Source organism: Erinaceus europaeus, chromosome 5, assembly GCF_950295315.1.
Source record: "Erinaceus europaeus chromosome 5, mEriEur2.1, whole genome shotgun sequence".
Classification (NCBI taxonomy): domain Eukaryota; kingdom Metazoa; phylum Chordata; class Mammalia; order Eulipotyphla; family Erinaceidae; genus Erinaceus; species Erinaceus europaeus.
The window spans coordinates 3789132-3811718 of NC_080166.1; the positions used below are offsets into that span (position 1 = coordinate 3789132).

General features: G+C 42.5%; 1 protein-coding gene across 1 annotated transcript in view; it reads left to right on the forward strand.

Annotated features, from left to right (window-relative positions):
• The window catches only part of CCDC152 (coiled-coil domain containing 152), a 24822-nt gene continuing 2235 nt past the window's right edge, over window positions 1-22587 (forward strand). Inside the window, exons 1-7 of the mRNA XM_016185794.2 lie at window positions 1-97; window positions 4883-4971; window positions 7005-7110; window positions 13742-13810; window positions 16266-16330; window positions 18108-18210; window positions 21129-21256. Coding sequence (XP_016041280.1) covers window positions 4885-4971; window positions 7005-7110; window positions 13742-13810; window positions 16266-16330; window positions 18108-18210; window positions 21129-21256 — 558 coding nt within the window. The 5' untranslated portion in view covers window positions 1-97; window positions 4883-4884. The remainder of the gene's footprint in view (window positions 98-4882; window positions 4972-7004; window positions 7111-13741; window positions 13811-16265; window positions 16331-18107; window positions 18211-21128; window positions 21257-22587) is intronic.

The window sequence follows — 22587 nt, forward strand, 5'->3', positions numbered from 1 at the left end:
CCCAGGACCCTAGGAGGAGGGTGACAGGGACCGGAAGTCGGGCTCCAGGACCGGAAGTCAGGCTCCAACACCGGAAGTCGGGCTCCAGGAGCGGAAGGTTCTCAGAGGGCCACGAGGAGGTGCCCACCTGGCCCTGGGAGACCGGGAGGCTGGGAAGGCGGACCCGAGGGTGGCTCTCTCCTGGGGGGGAGGGGAGGTTGGGAGAGGTCACAGGTCACGGAGGTCAGAGGTCGCCCTGGCCGTGCTGCTGCATCTCTTCCTCTTGGGGGTGGCCGGGGCTTGGGGAGGGCGGACCTGGAAGCCTCGGGGCTCCAACTGGTCACGTGCTTTTTGCCTGCCAGCAGCACCCTCGCCACTAAAAACATCTTTTTTTTAAATAATTACATTTAAAAAAAAATTTTTTTTTTTTTGCTGTTTATTCATTGGATAGAGACAGCCAGAAATTGAGAGTGGAGTGGGAGACAGAGAGACACCTGCAGCCCTGTTTGCAAAGCTTTCCCCCTGCAGGGGGGGAGCCGGGGGCTCGAACCCAGGTCTTTGAGCATCTTAATCTATGCACTCAACCACTCAGCCCTTAATATTACTACTTTTAAAAAAAGTTTGTTTATTATTACAGAGAGACATTAAGAGGAAGGGGGAGATAGCGAGGGAGAGAGACGGAGAGACACCTGCAGCCCTGCTTCACCACTGGGGAAACTTTCCCCCTGCAGGTGGGGACCGAGGGCTTGAACCCGGGACCTTGTGCCCTGTGATGTGAGCACTTAACTAGGTGCCACTACCCAGCCCCTCACTGAAAATATCTTGACTGGGAGAGAGAAGGTTTCACATGAACTTGACAAAAAAATACATAAACGTATATATTCAAACAAAATAGAAGCAAGAAAAATATATTAAACTTGTGGTAACTATGGTGGTTCTCTATGGGAGGTGGGAGGGTTGGGATACAGAACTTTGGGGGTGAGTGTGATGTGGAATTATACACCGTAATCGTATGATCTTGAGACAAACTATTAATACAGATATAGTAAGTAGAAGTAAGTCAGTAAGCAAATACATCTGCACTTGAGCTTAGCCAAAAGGCCGAGAAGCGATAAGCAAATACATCTGGATATGAACTGGATGGTCGGGCAGGAATAGTAAGCAGTGACAGCCGCTGGAAATGTTCATAGTGGTTTAAGCCATAATCTGATTAAGGAATGGAGCTGACCAGAACCATAACTGAACAGAACTTCTTAAATGTAAAGTATTAAGATATATTTAAAAAAAAAGTTGGGGGCCGGGTGGTGGCGCACCTGGTTGAGCGCACATGTTACAGTGCAGAAGGACCCGGGTTTGAGCCCCTGGTCCCCACCTGCAGGGGGAAATCTTCACAGGTGGTGAAGCAGGGCTGCAGGGTCTCTGTGTCTTCTTCTTTCTCTGTCTCCCCCTTCCTCTCAATTTCTGGCTCTATCAAATAAGTAAAGATTAAAAATTTAAAATTTAAAAAAGTTAGAAGGGAGACTGTTGTTAAAATTCGGGCGGCTCTTGCCAGCCGGGTTGGCTTCGCAGTGGTGAACAGAGACGCGGAGACAACGGCTGGGCAGGGAAGCTGTATTTCTTTATTCAGGAACAACGATTCACAAACTAAGACAAACTAATCACCAAACAGAACTCGGCTGTCTCTTTGCGGCGGCACAAGCACTCTCTCTCTTACTCTGGAACTCAGGAACCCTCTCCCTTACTCTCGAACTCAGGAACTCTCGAACTCTCGTACTCGGGAACCCTCTGAAACTCTGGCACACTGGAACTCTCTCTTACTCTGTAACCCTGAAACTCTCGAACTCAGGAACTCTCCCATTCTCGGACTCAGGAACCCTCTCTCGGGGTTCCTTCGGGCGGGGCCAAGCAGGCCCGCGAAATTAACAGGACTGATGCAATTCTCTTGACGGGGGAGGGCTAGAACAAACCAATGTAAAGCATACGACAGGAGACTTTTCATTAACTACTTCAGATTATCCAAAGTCCTATTTTTCTGTTTTCTATTAAAATAATAATAACAATATAAAGTTTTAAATGAAGTAAAATAAATTTATATTAAAAAGCATTAAAGAATAGCAGTACAAGGCCAGGTGGTGGCAAGCCAAGTTGAATTCAGATGATACTATGGGAAAAGCCCCAGGTTCAAGCCCCCCAACCCCCACCGATAGGGATAAAGCTTCAGGAGGGGTGATACAGTGCTGCAGGTCTACTTCCTGTCTGTCTGTCTGTCTGTCTACTTCCCCCCTCTATTTCTCTTTTATTTTTTTCCCTTTTTTTAAATTACTTTTGTTGCCCTTGTTTTATTGTTGTAGTTATTATTGTTGTTATTGATGTTGTCGATGTTAGATAGAACAGAGAGAAATGGAGAGAGGAGGGGAAGACAGAGAGGGGGAGAGAAAGACAGACACTTGCAGACCTGCTTCACCGCCTGTGAAGTGACTCCCCTGCAGGTGGGGAGTCAGGGGCTCGAACCAGGATCCTTATGCCGGTCCCTGTGCTTTGCTCCACATGCACTTAACCTGCTGTACTACCGCCTGACTCTCTGTTTCTCTCTTTTCTAATGGATAAAAATAATTTTTAAAATAATTGTACGAAAGTAGCCAAGGAGATCAATTAATTGATGGAATTTTGGCTGCAGGCAGGAATATAGCATAATGGCTATGCAAACAAACTCTCATGCCTGAGGCTCCAAGGTCCCAGATTCAATCCTCTGGCTCCATAAGCCAAAGCTGAGTAGTGTCTGGTAAAATAATAATAATAATATAGTAGTAATAGTAGCAATAGCAATATAAATTAAAGTTTAAAATGAAGTAAAATTAATTTATATCAAAAAATAAGTATGGCTGAGGGTGCTGAGCATGTTCCATTCCCAATGCTGCATGTGCTGGAGAGCTGTTCCAGCTTATCTCTCTCTCTCCCTCAAATCTGAATATCTCATATGAAATAAATAAGATAAATCTTTTGTTTTTTTTCATTTTTCCCTTTTGTTGCCCTTTTTTATCATTGTTATTGTTGTTATTATTACTGTTGTTATTGATGTCGTCATTGTTGTTAGATAGGACAGAGAAATGGAGAGAGGAGGGGAAGGCAGAGAGGGGGAGAGAAAGACAGACACCTGCAGACCTGCTTCACCGCCTGTGAAGTGACTCCCCTGCAGGTGGGGAGCCGGGGGCTCGAACCAGGATCCTGATGCCCATCTGTGTGCTTTCTGCCATGTGGGCTTAACCTGATGTGCCACCACACGGCTCCCAGATAAATCTCTTTTTAAAGAATGATGGGGCAGGGAGAAGGCTCACCTGATAGAGTGCACAGCTTATCTTGCTTGCAGGGAACTGGGTTTGAGCCCCAGGCTACCCATGAGAGCACCAGCAAAGTAGAAGCTTCAGTGACGGTGATGCAGTGCTATGTCTCCTCCTTTCTCTGACCCTCACTGTCTGAAAGAAGAAAAATCCTGGGGCTGGTGACGGCGCACCTGGTTGAGTGCACATGTTATAATGCGCTAGGACAGAGGTTCAAGCCCCTGGTCCCCACCTGTAGGGGGAAAGCTTCACAAATGGTGAAGTAATGCTACGGGTGTCTTTATCTTTTCCCCTCTCTGTAGCCCCCTTCCTCTTGATTTTTGGCTGACTCTATCAAATAAATAAAGATAATATTTTTTTAATTTCATTTTAAAAAGGAAAATCCTTAAGATCCCATTCCGGAATACAGTAACATTTGAGAGGCATGTCTTCAGCACAAAGATGGAGGAGTAAAAAGTTTAATCCACAGCAATATGGAGACTGAAAATCAGGCTTAATAACTATGCATCAAATTTAACGGTCCTATTTTAAGTCCTGCTACGCTGATGCTAGGGAGATGAGTATTGAGCAGTGGTATAAAATTATTATTATTTGTCTATAACAGAGAAACAAATAATTTCTACACATGTACATACCATTGTGCAGTTTTTAGAATTTTTTTACAGAGATAATCCTCTGGGATTGGGACGGAAAGGAATAGCAAAGCCTTTAGTAGATAGTGAACAGTGTATGTTACTATTGTTCACAGGTGTAACCCATTGGAGGAGCTCAGTGGTAGAGTGGGGCCTCTACACATAGTTCTGAGTTTAGTCCTTGACCCTGCTTATGCCAGAGTGATGTCCTGGCTTCTCTCTGTGCTGCAATCTTTCTCATTAGTAAAGAAACAAATATATAGGGTGGGTGGGGAGAATACAGGTCCATGAAAGATGATGAATGACATAGTGGGGGTTGTATTGTTAAATGGGAATCTGGGGAATGTTATGCATGTACAAACTATTGTATTTACTGTTGAATGTAAAACATTAATTCCCCAATAAAGAAATAAATTATTAAAAAAAAGAAACAAATATATATATTAGCTGTGCATATATATATATATATTTGTTTCTTTACTAATGAGAAAGATTATATATATTAGATATATTTTAAATATTTCATGTATCATATAATGAGAAAGATATATATATATATATTAGATCTAATATGTGTTTTATATATGAGAAGTGTATAAGCTCAGAGGGTGTCTGTTTTGTCACGTGCATGACCCAAGTTCTAGCTCGTGTACACCACACAGGAGACTGTAGCCCTAGGTGAAGCTTGGGCTCTGTGTGGTCTCTCCCTCTCTGCCTCTCCGTCTCTCTGTCTCCTTCCTTTTCATATGAAATTGTTGAGTGAGAGAAGTGAAGCCCCAGTGAGGACAACAGCAATATATATATGAATATGTTGGGACTCAAGTGGGTCCTCTCTAAAAGAGCCACAGAAGCTTTGGGATTCTGAGTCTATCACTATTGTGATTCTCTCTGTGTAACTGTCCACCTGCTTGCATACCATCTACTCTTCACTAGGTATGGATCAAAGCAGTGAAGCATGCATGAAAAAGACCAGCAATGTGAATCTTGACAAACTTATAACTGATTTCTCACAGATTGAGAAGGTAGGTCATGGTATCAAACAGTTACAGTTATGCAAGGGAGAGTAGAAGGGGGCTTGTCAATGAAAGGAGTGGGGAAGGAAATAATGAGCAAGATACAGATGGGAATGTATTTTGTTAGGCCTCTTCTCGTTTTCTCAATCTGTATTGAAAGATGTCTGATTTTTAGCTCCTTTAGTAAAATACAACAAGGCATTTCTGTAGTTGATGGGCACACTTTTGTTAAGGGGAAAACACAAGCTCTGATGCTCAGGATGCCCATCGATTCAGGGCTGGTCTAGTAGGACTTTACGCAGATACAGCTTTAGTTTCTTACCACGGGAGCTAGCTTTACTTTTTGTTTCATTTGTCCTATTCTATCAATAACCCTTTCCTTCTCCTTTATCTAAAAGTAGATGCATTTAAAGTCCACCTTTCCTCTGAACACACTACACAACAGGCCAAACCTACACATATATTTAGGGTTCCCTCTCCTCTGCCTGGCAAGAGAACCAGGAGAGCTGTTGAGAACATATAGGAGAATAATTACAGTTGGGTGGGGGCGGGCAGTAGCACACTGGGTGAAGAGCACATACTACAGCGGTCTGGGAGATGGCATAGTGGATGAAACGTTGGCCTCTTGAGCATGAGGTTCTGAGTTCGATCCCCGGCAACACATGTACCAAAGTGATGTCTGGTTCTTTCTCTTTCTTCTCCTGTGTTTCTCATTAATAAATAGATAAAAATCTAGAAAAATAAAAGCACATGGTACAAAGCACAAGGATCTCGGTTCAAGCCCCCGGCTCTCTACCTATAGGGGGGTTACTTCACAAGTAGTGAAGCAAGTCTGTAGGTGTCTCTCTCCCTCTCTATCTTCCCCTTCCCACTCAATTTCTCTCTGTCCTATCAAAAGAGAAGTAAACCTTTGCAGAGTGAATGTATGAAGTAAGAGTGGGTGGTGGAGTAGAACCTACCTCTGTTTTCTCATCTTTTCTTAGTCCTTTTCAATACACTGCTTTTCCTCTACCCAGTAAAGTAATGCCATGATAAAAGAATTTTCATGGACTGTTCTCCCATTTCTTTGTGCCTTCTTTTTGCTTGTTTTTTTCTTGTATCTCCTATTTATTCATTCATTCATTTATTTAGCCACCAGGGTTATCTCTGGGGCTTGGTGCCGGCACTATGAATCCACTACTTCCGGTGGACTTTTTTTTTTCTTTTTTCTTTTCTGTTCTACTTGATAGAACAGAGAGAAACTGAGAGGGGGAGGGGAGATGCAGAGGGGGAGAGAGAGAGAGAGACACCTGCAGGCCTGCTTCACTGCTCATGCAGCTCCCCCTGCAGGTGGGGAGCAGGGACTCTAGCCCGGGGCCCTTGTGCATAATAATACCTGTGCCTGACCAGGTGCACTACTGCCTGCTGGGCCCTAGCTTCTATTTCTTTTAACGATGTCAGAGGTTTTTCATTGTGTCGGGTTTTCACCTCGACTGTTAGGTTTATGTCAAGGTATTTATAAATCATTTTTATTTATTATTTAATTATTGATAGAGACAGAGAACCTGAGAGGGAAGGAGGAGAATATAGAGGTAGAGAGAAAGACACCTGCCACACTGGTATATTGCTGGTGAGGCTTCCCCTGCAGGTGGTAACGGGAGAAGTGAACTCGAGTCCCGGCACATGGTAATGTGCACACTGGACTAGGTGTGCCACCACCTGGCTTCTATTTCAAAATATATATATACATATATATATTTTTTTTTTTGGTGCATTGATTTCTTGAGTTTCCTTTCCCTCGGCTCTGTTTATAGAAATACAAAACACATTTATGCCTACTGATGTCATAATCTGTTTTGACTTCTCACCATGTTACTTTTGAAATTGGAAATAGGTAGTTACTTTATTTTAAAACATATGCCAGTCTTAATAGTTATGTTTTTACATATTAAGTAGTTTGTGTTTTTGTTAGTATTCTTATGTTGAGGTAAAAATAGCAAAACAGCAGCATTGATTTATAACATATATATGTATACATATGTGTGTGTTTAATTTTATTACAGAAAATATTGGAAACTGTTGGAAAGAACAATATACTGGATATTCAGTTGGAAAAAACTAACTGTTTAATAAAAGCAATGCAATCGAAGGAGGTTTCGATTAAGGAAGGTTAGTACTTTACTACCTGAAGAAATACTTACCCTAATGAGAGTATTTTTGGGGTATCATGCCTTTATAAAACACTTACAATTAATGTAGAACTTTTCCAGGTTTTATTTTATTTTTATCACTATATTAAGGGTTGGGGGATTATTCATTTCCAGGACAGTTGTCGGCACATGGGCACAGTTTCCATCCCCCCAGGACAGGTGTCTGTGAAACACTCGCACCCCCAGTGGAGGTTGCCCTCCACCACATGCACCAGGATCCCAAAGCCTCCCTCCCATGAAGCCCCTCCCTGCCCTTCTCCCCAGAGTCCTTTTAGAAACTCAGCAGTGTGGGGGTAGATAGCATAATGGTTATGCAAGCAGACTCTCATGCCTGAGGCTCCAAAGTCCAGGTTCAATCCCCCACACCACTATAAGCCAGAGCTGAGCAGTGCTCTGGTAAATAGATAAATAAATAAATAAATAAATAAATAAATAAGAAACTCAGCAGTACACTATTTTATTAGTTTAAGATAGAAGGAGTTCTAATTAAGTGTTCCACTGTGTCCTTTCATTGACTACAATTTTAATAGAGGTGGGGAAATAACGGCTCACAGTACAGCTGCTGACTCCTAGGTGCAAGTTCTCACCTTGGGTGCTTTGATTTTCTTTATTTATTCCCTTTTTGTTGCCCTTGTTGTTTTACTGTTGTAGTTATTATTGTTACTGATGTCATTGTTGTTGGACAGGACAGAGAGAAATGGAGAGAGGAGGGGAAGACAGAGGGGGGAGAGAAAGACAGACACCTGCAGACCTGGTTCACCACCTGTGAAGCGACTCCCCTGCAGGTGGGGAGCCAGGGGCTCAAACTGGGATCCTTGAGCGGGTCCTTGCGCTTTGTGCCACCTACGCTTAACCCGCTGCACTACCGCCCAACTCCCTCACCTTGGGTGCTTTTCCAGCATCATACTTCAGGACTCCAGTGCTTTTTCTGCCCCCTCCCTCCCCTGCCTTCTCGGAGTTCTTTGCTTTGATGAAATACACCACTATCCCTGAATGACAGAATTGGGATCGTTACACCACCTCAGTGATGAGAAAACACAGGATGAAAGATGTGAAATCATCCATCTCAGGCCACTCAGCTAAGAAATGGCAGATCCAAGACTCTCTCTCCGGGCCATCAAAGTCACTAAAAAAAAAAAAAAAAAAAAAAAAAAAAAGCTAAATTCTTACTTTTCACAGCTGAAGAGGTCGCTCAGTAGACACTCTCTAGTCACTCTCTTCTCCACTCTGTCTTTTATGCTCACAAAATAATAATAGTAGTAATAATAATAACTAAACCTTTAAAAAGAAAAAAAGGAAGAAGAAAACATTGGCGGTGGGGTTGAGGAAGCGGGTTTTGGAGCCGTGCTCCCAGCTGCAGCCCTAATGGGAGCTCGGGAACCTAAGCATCTCTCTGGACAGGACACGGCCTTTCAGAAGCATGGCATCACTGAGCCACAGTGCTCTAAGACCAAGCCCAAACAAACACGTTTCAGCTGTGTGTGTGTGACACCCAAGGACTTGTTTGTGGTCGGTTTCCCTTAGAACTACTTCTTTGTGGCAGAAGAATGCAAGAACTAAGAGATACTGAGTTTCCTCTAATATGCAGAAACCCGGGGGGAAATTGTACAGCCTTAGCATTTCTGAGAAGTGAAGTGTGGATGACTAGCAGGAAGGTGCACTCGCCACTCTGCCTTCCTGCAGGAGGGCCTGCCAGTACCCAGAGACAGGACCGCTGTATTTCTGACTGGCCCGTGCTTGGCATCTGGTCTCCTTTGTGCTGCAACATTCCCTGTTCTCCAAAAAGTTACTGCTGGGGGCTCCAAGCATAAGGACCGGCTCAAGGGTCCCGGTTTCCCACCTGTAGGGGGTCGCTTCACAGGCAGTAAAGCAGGTCTGCAGGTGTCTATCTTTCCCTCCCCCTCTCTGTTTTCCCCCTCCTCTCTCCATTTTTCTCTGTCCTATCCAACAACAATGATAGCAGTAACAACAATAATAACAACAACAAGGGCAACAAAAGGGAAAAAAAATGGCCTCCAGGAGCAGTGGATTAGTAGTGCAGGCACCGAGCCCTAGCGATAACCCTGGAGACAAAAAAAAAAGTTCCTGCTGACACTCTGCCATCGCCAGGTGTGCCTGTGCGCACATCTCCAGTCGTGATACTGACCCTGGCAGAGCCCAGTTGCCCCAGAAGTTGCCATGCCTAAGGTACCCCTCCAATCCCTAATACTGGCAGTCACAATGCGCCGACTTGCTGAGGGTGACACCCATCATGGTGTTTTCTGCAAACCAGAAAGGATTCCCCAAAGAAGGCTCCAGTCCCTTCCACCCCAGGCTCCCCTCTCCCAGGCCCAGGGACTAAAGTGCTAGGACTTTAGCACTTAGACTTAGAATTCTACTCTGTGTCAGCTGAGAGAGTCTATAATCTATTAAACCGCGGTAAAGATAAGGACTCTTTTTGGTTTGGTTTTGTAATACCACTTTACAACAAAAGGAACCATGGTACCTTTAAGAAGTGGCTGATTTTGAGTTGAGACAGGAAAATACATGAGATGAGCCAAAATCACGTTGTAGCTCCAGAGAGAAAGAAAGCAGTTAACAACTGAGTGGCCTCTGAACTTTGTTGCTCTTCCAAAACAAGTTGGGGGGGAATGTCCTATACAGAGAAGTCAATTGTAAGCTCTCCGCAGCCAAGGCTGAAACTATCTGAAGCAAGGAAGTCAACAGTACTGGCTTATAACCGGAAGTATATAATGACTGTATGCAAATTCATAATAACAAAAATCAATTGTGGAAAAATAAACAAATGGGGCGGGGCGGAGGAGAAGAGACAAATCTCTTATAAGTATTTCAGATGACTTATGTAAATGATTGCCCTGAGAGATACACCTGAAGGCCTCATTCACTCTGTGACCGAGTGGCGACTTTCTTCACTGGAGTGAAATGTACTGAATAGCACTGCAGGAAGGCTGGTACCACTAGACTAGAGGAAGACGCAGGGATTTTGTTTAATCAGTTATTGTTTCTAGAGTGAAAAATTCTTTTCAAGTGCCAGTTGAGCTTTATTAGATAAATGTGATGTACACTGGTAAAAGTTAGAATAAAATCACTTGACATGAAAAAAAAAATCACTTTACAGGTTGGCTAATATTCTCCAGGATGTAGGAAGTGAAAACAACAATGCATAAAATAGCACATTGTAATTTTTATAAGAATATGTCTCTGTATACGTAGACACTCCAATTCTACTTTATGCTTGTAAACCTCTAGACAGAGGCAAAGCTCCCTGGAAACACTCCCTTTGGAAGGAGGGAATGGGCAGAAATACTGGCTGTTTACTCTGCTTATATGTCATGTGCACTTACTATTTGAAAATCACTCAAAAGATTGATTCTTCTTACTCTAAATCGAATTGCCTTTTTTTGCTAGATAATACAAATACACAACAGAAGTAAATGAAAGGCCAAATGAGAATTACAACTTCCAGAAAAGAGAAAATCATGTATCAGCTATCTGCAATAAACAGCTAAGAATGGCACCTCAGTATTTTGTTGCCCACACTTGACGCCAGATAAAGAACTTTGTCATTTGAAATAGTATTACTCCTAGCATTCAAGACCAGACATAGTAAAAAAAAAAATTCTTTTCACACATAGTTGCATTTAATATTTCCAAACACTTTATGAAATAAGTGCAGCACCCAATTACTAGTTAATAGTCAGCCTACAATCAGAGCTCAGGATAGGTAGAGAGTTACTAAGTTATGTGATACTTTAATGTTCTGAAGTCTGGTTGTAAGAGTTGAAACGATAGTATTCATAAAATTGCATTGTAAAGTCCAACAGGACGATAATGTTGGTGACGGCTTGTCAAGGGAATCATTCTAAAATAATGGTGTTCTATAGTATGAAGAATTCCCTGTTAAGATAATCCCCATTACAAACAGCTTTTAATTTACACAAATGTGTTGAGAGTGCCACCTTGGGTTCAGGTTTTAAAAATATGCAACTTTAAAACATTCTGTACACACACTTGCTTTTTCTTTTCTTTTTTCTTTCTTTTTTTTTATTTACCAGTTATTAGGCTAATTACAACTACCAAAGTTCTCAGATAACTAGATTCATGTCTCTATAAAGTAAAGGCAGATGCCCTTCTTAATTTTTCAGTTATATTGTTACCAGCTCACTGAGAACTAGGTTCTTCCATGTAAAACTGGAATAAAATTTTCCAAATGCAAGATATAGATAACATTTATTAGAAAGTTAAGGAAAAGGAGGTCGGGCGGTGGCGCAGCAGGTTAAGCACACGTGGCACAAAGCACCAGGACCGGCGTAAGGATCCCGGTTCCAGCCCCTGGCTCCCCACCTGCAGGGGAGTCGCTTCACAGGCGGTGAAGCAGGTCTGCAGGTGTTTATCTTTCTCTCTCCCTCTCTGTCTTCCCCTCCTCTCTCCATTTCTCTCTGTCCTAGCCAGCAACAATGACAAGCAACAATAACAACAACAGCAATAGCAACATAAAAGGGAAAAAATAGCCTCCAGGAGAAGTGGATTCATGGTATAGGCACCAAGCCCCAGCAATAACCCTGGAGGGGGAAACAATGTCATGACTAGAAAGTAAAGAAGGAAAATTGTTACCTACTTTTTCAGCTTCCAGTTTCCTGGCCACTTAAGAGGACAAGCATTACAGACAAGTCAACAAAGGAAAGAATCGATTTTTCTTTACATTGCCATCAAGGTTATCACTGGGGCTCTCTGGCTGTTCCTGATGGCCGTTTTCTTCTTTCTTCTTTGTTTGCGATAGAGAAATTGAGAGGAGGCAGAGATAGAAAGGATGAGAGAGAGACATGGGAAGCCCTGCTTTACTGTGTGGAACATTTCCTCCCCAGTGGGGACTGAGAGGTTGAACCCGGCAATGTGTGAGCTTGGTAATGAGTGTGCCCTCCTGAGTGTACCACCATCTGGCCCTGGAAATAACCAGTTTTTAACAATGACTTGCATGGTGAAAATTACAAAGAAACTGAAGTCTCTACATTGCAAGGGAAGTAAGGATATTTGTACTTAAAACTGAGGCAGTGGGGAGTCGGGCTGTAGCGCAGCGAGTTAAGCGCAGGTGGCGCAAAGCACAAGGACGGGCATAAGGATCCTGGTTCAAACCCCGGCTCCCCACCTGCAGGGGAGTCCCTTCACAGGCGGTGAAGCAGGTCTGCAGGTGTCTGTCTTTCTTTCCTCCTCTCTGTCTTCCCCTCCTCTCTCTGTTTCTCTCTGTCCTATCCAACAATGACAACAATAAAACAACAAGGGCAACAAAAGGGAATAAATAAAATAAAATATTTTTTAAAATTTTTAAAAAACAACAACAAAAAACTGAGGCAGTTTCAAAAGCCAAAGGAGAGCTGGAAGAAGCGAGATGAGGGAAACAAGCATCACATCCTCTTATGCATCCTCTTACGAAATCCATGCTCACTAGGCAGTGGACATAAAGGCTTTCCTCGGAGAATGAGGCTCTGAGCACAGTGGGCCCCTCCGTGGGCCCCCATAGGACCTTGCCCTCAATGTGGATCAACAATGGTAGAGAATGTGCCATCCTCCAAAGGGAAGATGGATAACATACTCTATCTACCACCTGAGGAAGATGGGTCCTGAAATGGGGACAGCTTAGAACGTTCCTACTCATGACCACAGAATGTGAGCTCAGATCTACAGGGATGCAGAGGTCACATAGGCTCCTACGCTGAATATGGGCCCCAGATCAAATCGATGGTCGGTCAACAATATTTATACCCCTTTCCCATATTTGGGAGCTACTCTTCTCTGATCCAGCTTTCTGGCCCTTTTTCCAGCCATGACATCATTTTCCTAGACTTGGGTCCACCTGCATATCAGATGTCAGGCTCAGGAAAAAACTAGTATAGTTATGGGCCCTTTGGAATATAACTAAAATAGGCCTACTAGCTATCTTCAAAATGGAGACCCCAAATCTTCACCTGCAATATTCCAGCCTTTAGGTTCATTGGTCAACAATTTTTTTGGCTTTATATGTTAACTCTTTTTCAGCCACCAGGTCCCAGATGCTACCATGATGCCAACCAGACTTCCCTCCAATGTGTCCTGGAGTCCCACTTTCCCAGAGCCTCACCCCATTAGGGTAAAAGAGAGAGAGGCTGGGAGTATGGATCAACCTGCCAACGCCCATGTTCAGTGGAGAAGCAATTACAGAAACCAGACCTTCCACCTTCTGCACCCCTGGGTCCATACTCCCAGAGGGTTAAAAAAAAATAGGAAAGCTATCAGGGGAGGGGATGGGATACGGAGTTCTGGTGATGAGAATTGAGTGGAGTTGTACCCCTCCTATCCTATGATTTTGTCAGTGTATCCTTTTTATAAATAAAAGTTAAAAAAAAAGACTGAGGTTCTGCTCTGAGCCTGAATTTTTAATATAACATAATCTGCATCCCAAAGAATAACTGCTCTGAGAACTTCCCAATATGTTTACAAAACTATCATTTTAATATCTCATAATTATCAATTAAATATGGTAAGTAGTTCAGTTCAGAATTAATCCCAAAATGAGTACAGACCATCTTCAAATCTGTTTATCTTTTATGTCTTAGAGTGTGCTACGCTTCATAATATGATAAAAGGACTACAACAGACTATTGGGTGTCATCATAATCTGAAAGGTGAGTTGAAACCTCAAGTAAAATCTACCAAACATAGTGTGTTTAAACACCCTTTAAAATGGAATATTACGCCATTGTATTGTTATATGGAAAACTGGGACATGTTATGCATGTACAAACTATTGTATTTACTGTTGAATGTAAAACATTAATTCCCCAGTAAAGAAAAGGGGGGGAGGAATGATTAACAAGATTGTAAGATAATAGTGGTATAATTCCATACAGTTCCCACCCCAAAGTTCCGTGTTCCATCCCCTCGACTGGAAACTTCCTTATTCTTTATCCCTCTGGGAGGATGGACCAAAGATCTTTATGGGGAGCAGAAAGCAGGAGGTCTGGCTTCCATAATTGCTTCTCTGCTGGACATGGGTGTTGGCAGGTGGATCCACATCCCCAGCCTGTTTCTGTCTTTCCCTAGTGGGGAAGGGCTCTGGGGAGGGGAGGCTCCAACACATTGGTGAGGTCGTCTGCCCAGGGAAGTCAGGATGGCGTCATGGAAGCATCTGCAACTTGGTGGCTGAAAGGCAGTAAGATATACAGTAGAACAAATGGTTTAGTAATCAGGAACCAGTTTACCCATTTGTCTAGGCCATGGAGTAGTTACAAATGGGCCCCCCTCCGGAAACCATTTGCTCTGCTTCTCGAGAGAAACTTGTTTCTTCCGTCCCCCAGCGTTTGCGCTTCATTATCTCAACCACAGTATCAGAGAGCATGGTTTTTTTTCTTTTTTTTTTTTTTTTCATTTATAAAAAGGAAACACTGGCAAAACCCTAGGATAAGAGGGGTACAACTCCAGACAATTCCCACCACCAGATCTCCGTATCCCGTCCCCTCCCCTGACAGCTTTCCTATTCTTTATCCCTCTGGGAGCATGGACCCAGGGTCACTGTGGGATGCAGAAGGTGGAAGGTCTGGCTTCTGTCATTGCTTCTCCGCTGAACGTGGGCGTTGACAGGTGGATCCATACTCCCAGCCTGTCTCTCTCTTTCTCTAGTGGGGTGGGGTTCTGGGGAAACAGAGCTCCAGGACACATTGGTGGGGTTGTCTGTCCAGGGAAGCCTGATTGGCATCCTGCTGGCATCTGGAACCTGGTGGCTGAAAAGAGAGTTAAGATACAAAGCCAAGCAAATTGTTGAGCAATCATGGACCTAAAGGCTGGAGTAGTGCTGATGAAATGTTGGGGGTCCTCACTGCAGACTCTTGTGTACTTCTGCTTCCAGGTGTATATTTTGCCCTAGTTTATGGGCACGAGTGAACATAATGCTCACATTCACTGTGTGATACTGAGGCTTGAATGTGGGCAATGCGCTTGATAAAGCTGCCATCCAAGCACAGTTCTGTTGGGATGTGAACGGTGAGGAGGGAGTGCTGAGTGGGTCAGGCTGCTCCTAATAGGAAGTTGGCACGTTCTATGAGAATGGTTTTAAATTTCATTTTATAGGTTGTAAAGTATCAAAGACTTCGGGATGGTGAAATAAAATTATTGATTAAAGAATATTTTCTGGCAGTGTGGAAGGTGAGAGGGTGTCTATCCTAGAGGAAAAGATATCTATCAGTAAAAAAAAAATTAAATTAGAAAAAAATAGAGTACAGGTCCTGGAAAAGGATGACAGAGGATCTAGTGGGGGTTGTATTGTTATGTGGAAAACTGAGAAATGTTATGCATGTACAAACTACTGTAATCACTGTCAAATGTAAAACATCAATCCCCCAATAAGGGAAAATAATAATAATAATTATTATTATTATATAATATATCTGTAAACCACCTGTAAGCAAAACCAGCAGCTTTTGAAGAACACTAAGGTGGAGGAGGGAGGAGTAGTGCTGGGAGTGAGGATCGACTGAGAGAGATACAGGCTGGGAGTGTGGATCGACCTGCCAACAAACATGCTCAGTGGGGAAGCAATGACAGAAGCCAGACTCCCACCTTCTGCTCCCCACAGTGACCCTGGGTCCATGCTCCCAGAGGGATAAAGAATAGGAAAGCTATCAGGGGAGGGGATGGGATATGGAGTTCTGGTGGTGGGAACTATGTGGACTTGTACCCCTCTTATCCTACAGTTTTGTTAACGTCTCCTTTTACAATAAATTAAATAAGTGAATAAATAAATAATAAAGTGCTCCTCTGAGCACTTAGATCTCAACTCAAGCGGGAAATTCTTTTCTGACCTCAGAGTGATTTGGGCTTTTCCAGGGGTACCCACGGTATTGTAGACAAACTGCATCAGCAAGGCACTTAGCACAGCACAGCATAGCTGCTGATCCATCCCCCTACCTAGGCTGTACGTCCTGTGAGAATCCACCATTCTTTTTTTCCTTTAAATGTTCCTACTATAATGTAAAGTGTCTGATATCAAGTAGACCCGGTATGCAAATACTTAATGCATATTTGAATGGACACTTAAAATGTTAAGCATATTTATAATAAAATGTTTTTATGACCTTTCCTCAGGTGAAAATGAGCAACTAAAAAGAAATGCTGATATCATGAAAGAAAAGTTAAAATCTCATGAGCTGGTGAGTTTATGAAACTTTGCATTCATTCAAATACCTAGTGAAGGGAGTCGGGCTGTAGTGCAGCGGGTTAAGCGCAGGTGGCACAAAGCACAAGGACCAGCATAACGATCCTGGTTCGAACCCCGGCTCCCCACCTGCAGGGGAGTCGCTTCACAGGCGGTGAAGCAGGTCTGCAGGTGTCTGTCTTTCTCTCCTCCTCTCTGTCTTCCCCTCCTCTCTCCATTTCTCTCTGTCCTATCCAACAACGACAACAACAATAATAACTGCAACAATAAAACAACAAGGGCAACAAAAGGGAATAAATAAATAAATATTAAAAAAAAAATACCTAGTGAAGATTTGCTTTCTCAAATTAGAAAAAAATAGTAGTTTTTATTTATAGAAACCAGCCAAATCTGTATTGTATATGTGAATGTCCGAATGCTTAATAATTGAATATTATAAAAGAAATGTAAGTTTTGACACCCCTGGTTTTTTTTTAGAGTCAGTACTCTAACATATCACTTGCAGTATTTTCTTTCCACTATAAAACAAATGTAACTATTTTCCTCACATTTTAATTCTTAGTACAGTACAGTTCTTACTTTAGAGCGTAATCTTAACTGATTATTCCCTTGAACTAATGAAATCTGGAAGACTGTGTCTTCATAATCAGAGCCATCAAAGCCAGTAGATCTTGACCTACCTGTTAGCGCCTAAATTCAGTAAAGTAAAAACTATGAACTCTCTGTTAGAACAATGCTCCAAGTTACACACACACACACACACACACACACACACACACACACACGTAGAATTTTTAGTTCACCACTCGGGAAGCTTTCCCCTTGCAGGTGGGGGCCAGGGGTTTGAACCTGGGTCCTTGTGCACTGTAGTCTGTGTGCTTTACCAGGTGCACCACCGCCTGGTCCCAAGAGATGAACATCAAGAGTTGGGGATACAATGGTGAGTAAAGCCTGAGCCCCACAGCTTTTACCTCTTACTGTTTACAGAGACGTCTCCTGATTTCCTGCCTTTCCTGTCTCTTACTATCCTACTTCATTTTTACCCTTCCTGGTTTCTTTTGCTCCTGTCTAGATCTCAGACCCTCCAGTGGTTCCTTTATGGAGGAGCTGTATCCCTAGGGAAGTAGTAAGAATCATCTTTGAGTAACTGTTTCCATCATCTGTCTCCCCGCTGCTCTCCCAGCTGCCGTAATGAGTCAGTTCTGTGCTTACTCCACCACCTGCGAGGCCAGTCTCAGGCAGTTGTAGAAGATGTTGCGAGTATGTCCTCTTCCAGCCTCCTGTCATAACAGTAACCCATAGCATGGGGAGCACTTAATGTTTTTCTGGGAACTAAGGATGTTTATACGATGTTCAGCCGTTCCGCTCACATCCAAAGGGACTCGTCCCATATGAGCAGAAACTTGCTGGTTCTCCAACAGTGTCCTCTGTCTCTAAAATGTAGTTTTGGGCTTTTGCTAGAGATATTTTAGTGACATTTATTTGTACAACTATAATAAATATTTTGAGCCTGTGTGCCACGCTAAGCATTGCCCATAAGTATTTAGAAAGCAAAGATTAAAAAAAGGGGGGTGTCTCTAATTAGTCTCCATCTTCTTTGACCGGAAATTGGTCCCTCTCAACGTGCTTATTCAAATGATGAGCATGTCTCTCCTTTCACACACATTTGCATACCAAAGTCAATGTAAACTGAAATTTTCACCTTTCTATTTAATCAAAGTTCTTGTATGCATACTTAACATTGGAGAGTGAATGTGTATTTCAATTTTTAGGAATATAAGAATAATATTGCCAGGCTTATGAATGAAATGAAAATCAAAGAGGAGGGACATGAAAGAGAAATTAAAAAACTTTGTCAGGATATGCAGAGGAAAGGTGAGTTTCTCTAATTCACTTAACGGTGACATCATAAAACAACTTATGTATATAGATTTTAGTAATAACGTTTAAAAAAAGGTTTTCGGGAGCTGGGTGGTGGCGCAGTGGGTTAAGCGCACGTGGCACAAAGCGCAAGGACCGGTGTAAGGATCCCGGTTCGAGCCCCCGGCTCCCCACCTGCAGGGGAGTCGCTTCACAGGTGGTGAAGCAGGTCTGTAGGTGTCTGTCTTTCTCTCCCCCACTCTATCTTCCCCTCCTCTCTCCATTTCTCTCTGTCCTATCCAACAACAATGACAACAGTAATAACTACAATAATAAAACAACAAGGGCGACAAAAGGGAATAACTAACAACAAGACAACAAATAACCGCATCCAAACATGGGGGGAGACATGGACAGAGTGTTCACCACAGAAGAGATCCAAAAGGCCGAGAAACACATGAGAAAATGCTCCAAGTCTCTGACTGTCAGAGAAAAGCAAATAAAGACAACAACGAGATACCACTTTACTCCTATGAGAATGTCATACATCAGAAAAGGTGACAGCAGCAAATGCTGGAGAGGGTGTGGGGTCAAAGGAACCCTCCTGCACTGCTGGTGGAAATGTCAATTGGTCCAACCCCAGTGGAGAACAGTCTGGAGAACTCTCAGAAGGCTAGAAATGGACCTACCCTATGACCCTGCAATCCCTCTCCTGGGGATAGATCCTAAGGAACCCAACACACCCATCCAAAAAGATCTGTGTACACATATGTTCTTGGCAGCACAATTTGTAATAGCCAAAACCTAGAAGCAACCCAGGTGTCCAACAACAGATGAGTGGCTGAGCAAGTTGTGGTATATATACACAATGGAATACTACTCAGCTGTAAAAAATGGTGACTTCACCGTTTTCAGCCGATCTTGGATGGACCTTGAAAAATTCAGGTTAAGTGAAATAAGTCAGAAACAGAAGGATGAATATGGGATGATCCCACTCTCAGGCAGAAGTTGAAAAACAAGATCAGAACCTGAACTGGAATTGGCATATTACACCAAAGTAAAAGATTGGGGGGGGTGTGTGTGGGGAGAATACAGGTCCAAGAAGGATGACAGAGGACCTAGTGGGGGTTGTATTGTTATATGGAAAACTGGGAAGTGTTATGCATGTACAAACTATTGTATTTACTGTTGAATGTAAAACATTAATTCCCCAATAAAGAAATTTTTAAAGAGTGTAACTAAATAAATATTTTTTTTTAAAAAAAGGTTTTTGGTGATAACTGGAGCTTCTCCATTGCAGACTGTCTTTTTCAGACAGAGAGAGGCAGAGACAGAGAGCAAGTCACCACAGCCCCAAAGCAATGGAGCCTAGTCTTGAGCCTGAGTCATGCTCATGACAGAAAAAGCACAACTGTGTGAGCTATTCAGTGAGCCGCGGAGCATGCGTTCTGGAGTAAACGTTGTGTTGGTGCTTTTGGGTTTAGGTTTAAGGACTTTCTTTTTGTTATGCCTTTAGGTTCATGATTAGTCAACAATTTGTTTGGTTTTTTATTTTAACTCTTTTTCAGCCACCAGGTTCCAGATGCAACCATGATGCCAATGGGACTTCCCTGGGCAGACAACCCCACCAATGTATCCTAGAGCCCCAATTCCCCAGAACCCCACCCCACTAGGGAAAGAGAGAGACAGGCTGGGAGTATGGATCCACCTGTCAATGCCATGTTCAGCGGGGAAGCAATTACAGAAGCCAGACGTTCCACCTTCTGCATCCCACAATGACCCTGGGTCCATACTCCCAGAGGGATAAAGAATAGGAAAGCTATCAGGGGAGGGGAAGGGATGCAGAGTTCTAGTGGTGGGAATTGTCTGGAGTTGTACCCCTCTTATCCTATGGTTTTTGTCAATGTTTCCTTTTTATAAATATTTTTTTTTAATTATAGCATTTCTAAATTAGACTCATGGTATTTGAACCTGATGCTATTAGGATGAAACATTTAATGCCCTCATAAAACAATAGAAAGTGTATAATTTAAAACTTTGATGTTTAGGGGCCGGGTAGTGGTGTACCCAGTTAAGAGTACATAGTACTAAGTTCAAGGACCGGGATGGAGCCCCCACTCCCCACCTGCAGTGGAGACATTTGCATGGTAAAGTAGGTTTGCAGATGTCTCTGTCTGTCTGTCTGTCTGTCTGTCTCTCTCTATATCTCCCTCCCCCTCTTTCCTATCATGTAAAATTGGGGGTGGCAGGGTGGGATGCCCTCAGAAGTGATGGATTCATAGTACTGGCACCGAGCCCCAGCAATAACCCTGAGGCAAATAAGTAAATAAATAAATAAATGATGTTTACATTCAGCGTATTTGAATATAATTTTACTCGTGAAATTTTCTTCAGTAGAGCAAATCTCATCAACTTATATTGAAATTTAAATGGTTTCATTAAGATGCAGAAAACTTTTTAGGCACACAACATGCAAAAATTAACTTAAAATAAATGTGAGCTGTAAATATATCCTTATGTCTATAAAACCGCTAGAAAAAAAAAAAGCATAGAAGAGGGGCCGGGTAGCGGCACACCTGGTTGAACACCCATGCTACAGTGCACAAGGACCTGGGTTCAAGCCCCCGGTCCTCACCTGCAGGGAAATTTCTCTATATCTCTCCCTTTTTATTCCCTCCCCCTCCCTCTCGATTTCTGACTGTCTCTATCCAATAAATAAAGATAACAAAAAAAAATTAAAGAAAAAAGCATAGAAGATGTTATTCCCTGCGAAATCACACAACTTCTCTGAATAAAACAAAAAGCATCAGCAATAAATGGGGAAAAATCTAACTTAAACTTCATCAAATATGTATTTTCTACTTATAAAAATGAAATAATTTGCAATATTTTTGAAATGTTAGGATGAATTGTTCATTTTTTGTTTCATTCAGTTGAATTAAATGAAGAAAAGCATAAAGAACTGTTAGAAAAAAAGGAGGTGGAAATTTCAGAATTGAATGCAAAGTTAAGAACTCAAGAAAAGGAAAAACAAAATGAAATCATCAGACTACAGTTAGAGGTAGGTATTAAGTTTCTGCTGAATTTGAGGGTGCATTCCCTTAGTATAGGCCATACTTTGAGGTTGTTTGTTTGTTTGTTTGTTTAATTATGGTGTATAGCTTTCAGGAGTAAAAACTGTTCTTTTAGAGAGCTTTATTCTCCTCAGGCTTACCACATGCAGTGCTCAGACGTCATCTAGCTAGCTTCCTTTCAGCACTTGGCCTGTAGGAGGAGCTCTTCACTGTGCAGAAGATTCTGATTTTCACAGCTGTTTCTCTGGGAGAAAATACCCCAGGGAATATGTGCATTTTACAGCTGAACCTCGGTCACCTTCGAAGGACTTGTGGAACGTGTTCCTAGCGCTTAGCATTATTCTTTCCTCAGCATGAACTGTGAGAACCTTGTGAAACTTCTCCTTTCATTTGGGATAAAATGAGACAGATTTCTCTGTAGTTAATGTATGGGAAGATGCATATCATAATAAACAAACAAAAAACTATTGTTTAACATTTTTAAAAAGACTTAAGATATCTCAGAGTCTAGTTCTTTGCTTGTGTGTGCTCTGCTGGGTAAGCCACCACCTGGCCCCCATAATGACTTTTTTTTAATCTATAAAGTTAATTATATTCTCAGTCCTTGTTAACTAGAATTTTAACCCCGCATGATACAATCACCTGATACCTTTAAAAAAAAAAAAATGAGCGCGGGAGGGTGGGGGTAGATAGAATAATGGCTATGCAAACAGACTTTCATTCATGAGCCTCCAGAATCTTCCGTTCAGTCCTCCACACCACCATAAAACAGAGCTGAGCAGTTCTCTGGTTAAATAAATAAATAAATAAATAAATACTGACTTCACCCCAGAACTTCATGAGGCCGTGCCTAGCTATTTGGTGAATTAAAAAAAAAAAAAAAGTTCTTCAGATAATTTAAACACGCAGTCAGGGTTCATCTTAATTGGTGTTCATTGTTCTTCTCACAAAAAGACTTTTTCTACCTTCTGCTACTACAGAGATAAACTTAAATCACACATTCTAGGCCCCACCTGCAGGGGAAAAGCTTTGTGAGTGGTGAAGCAGGGCTGCAGGTGCCTCGTGTCCTCTCTGTCACCCCTCCCTCTAGATCTCTGGCTATCCAATCAATAAAGAAAGCCCATTAAAATTTTTGATTTTAAAAATATTATACATTGTGCAAAGCACAAGAACCGGCGGAAGGATCCTGGTTCAAGCCCCGGCTCCCCACCTGCAGGGGAGTCGCTTCACAGGCGGTGAAGCAGGTCTGCAGGTGTCTATCTCTCCCCTCTCTGTCTTCCTCTCCTCTCTCCATTTCTCTCTGTCCTATCCAACAACA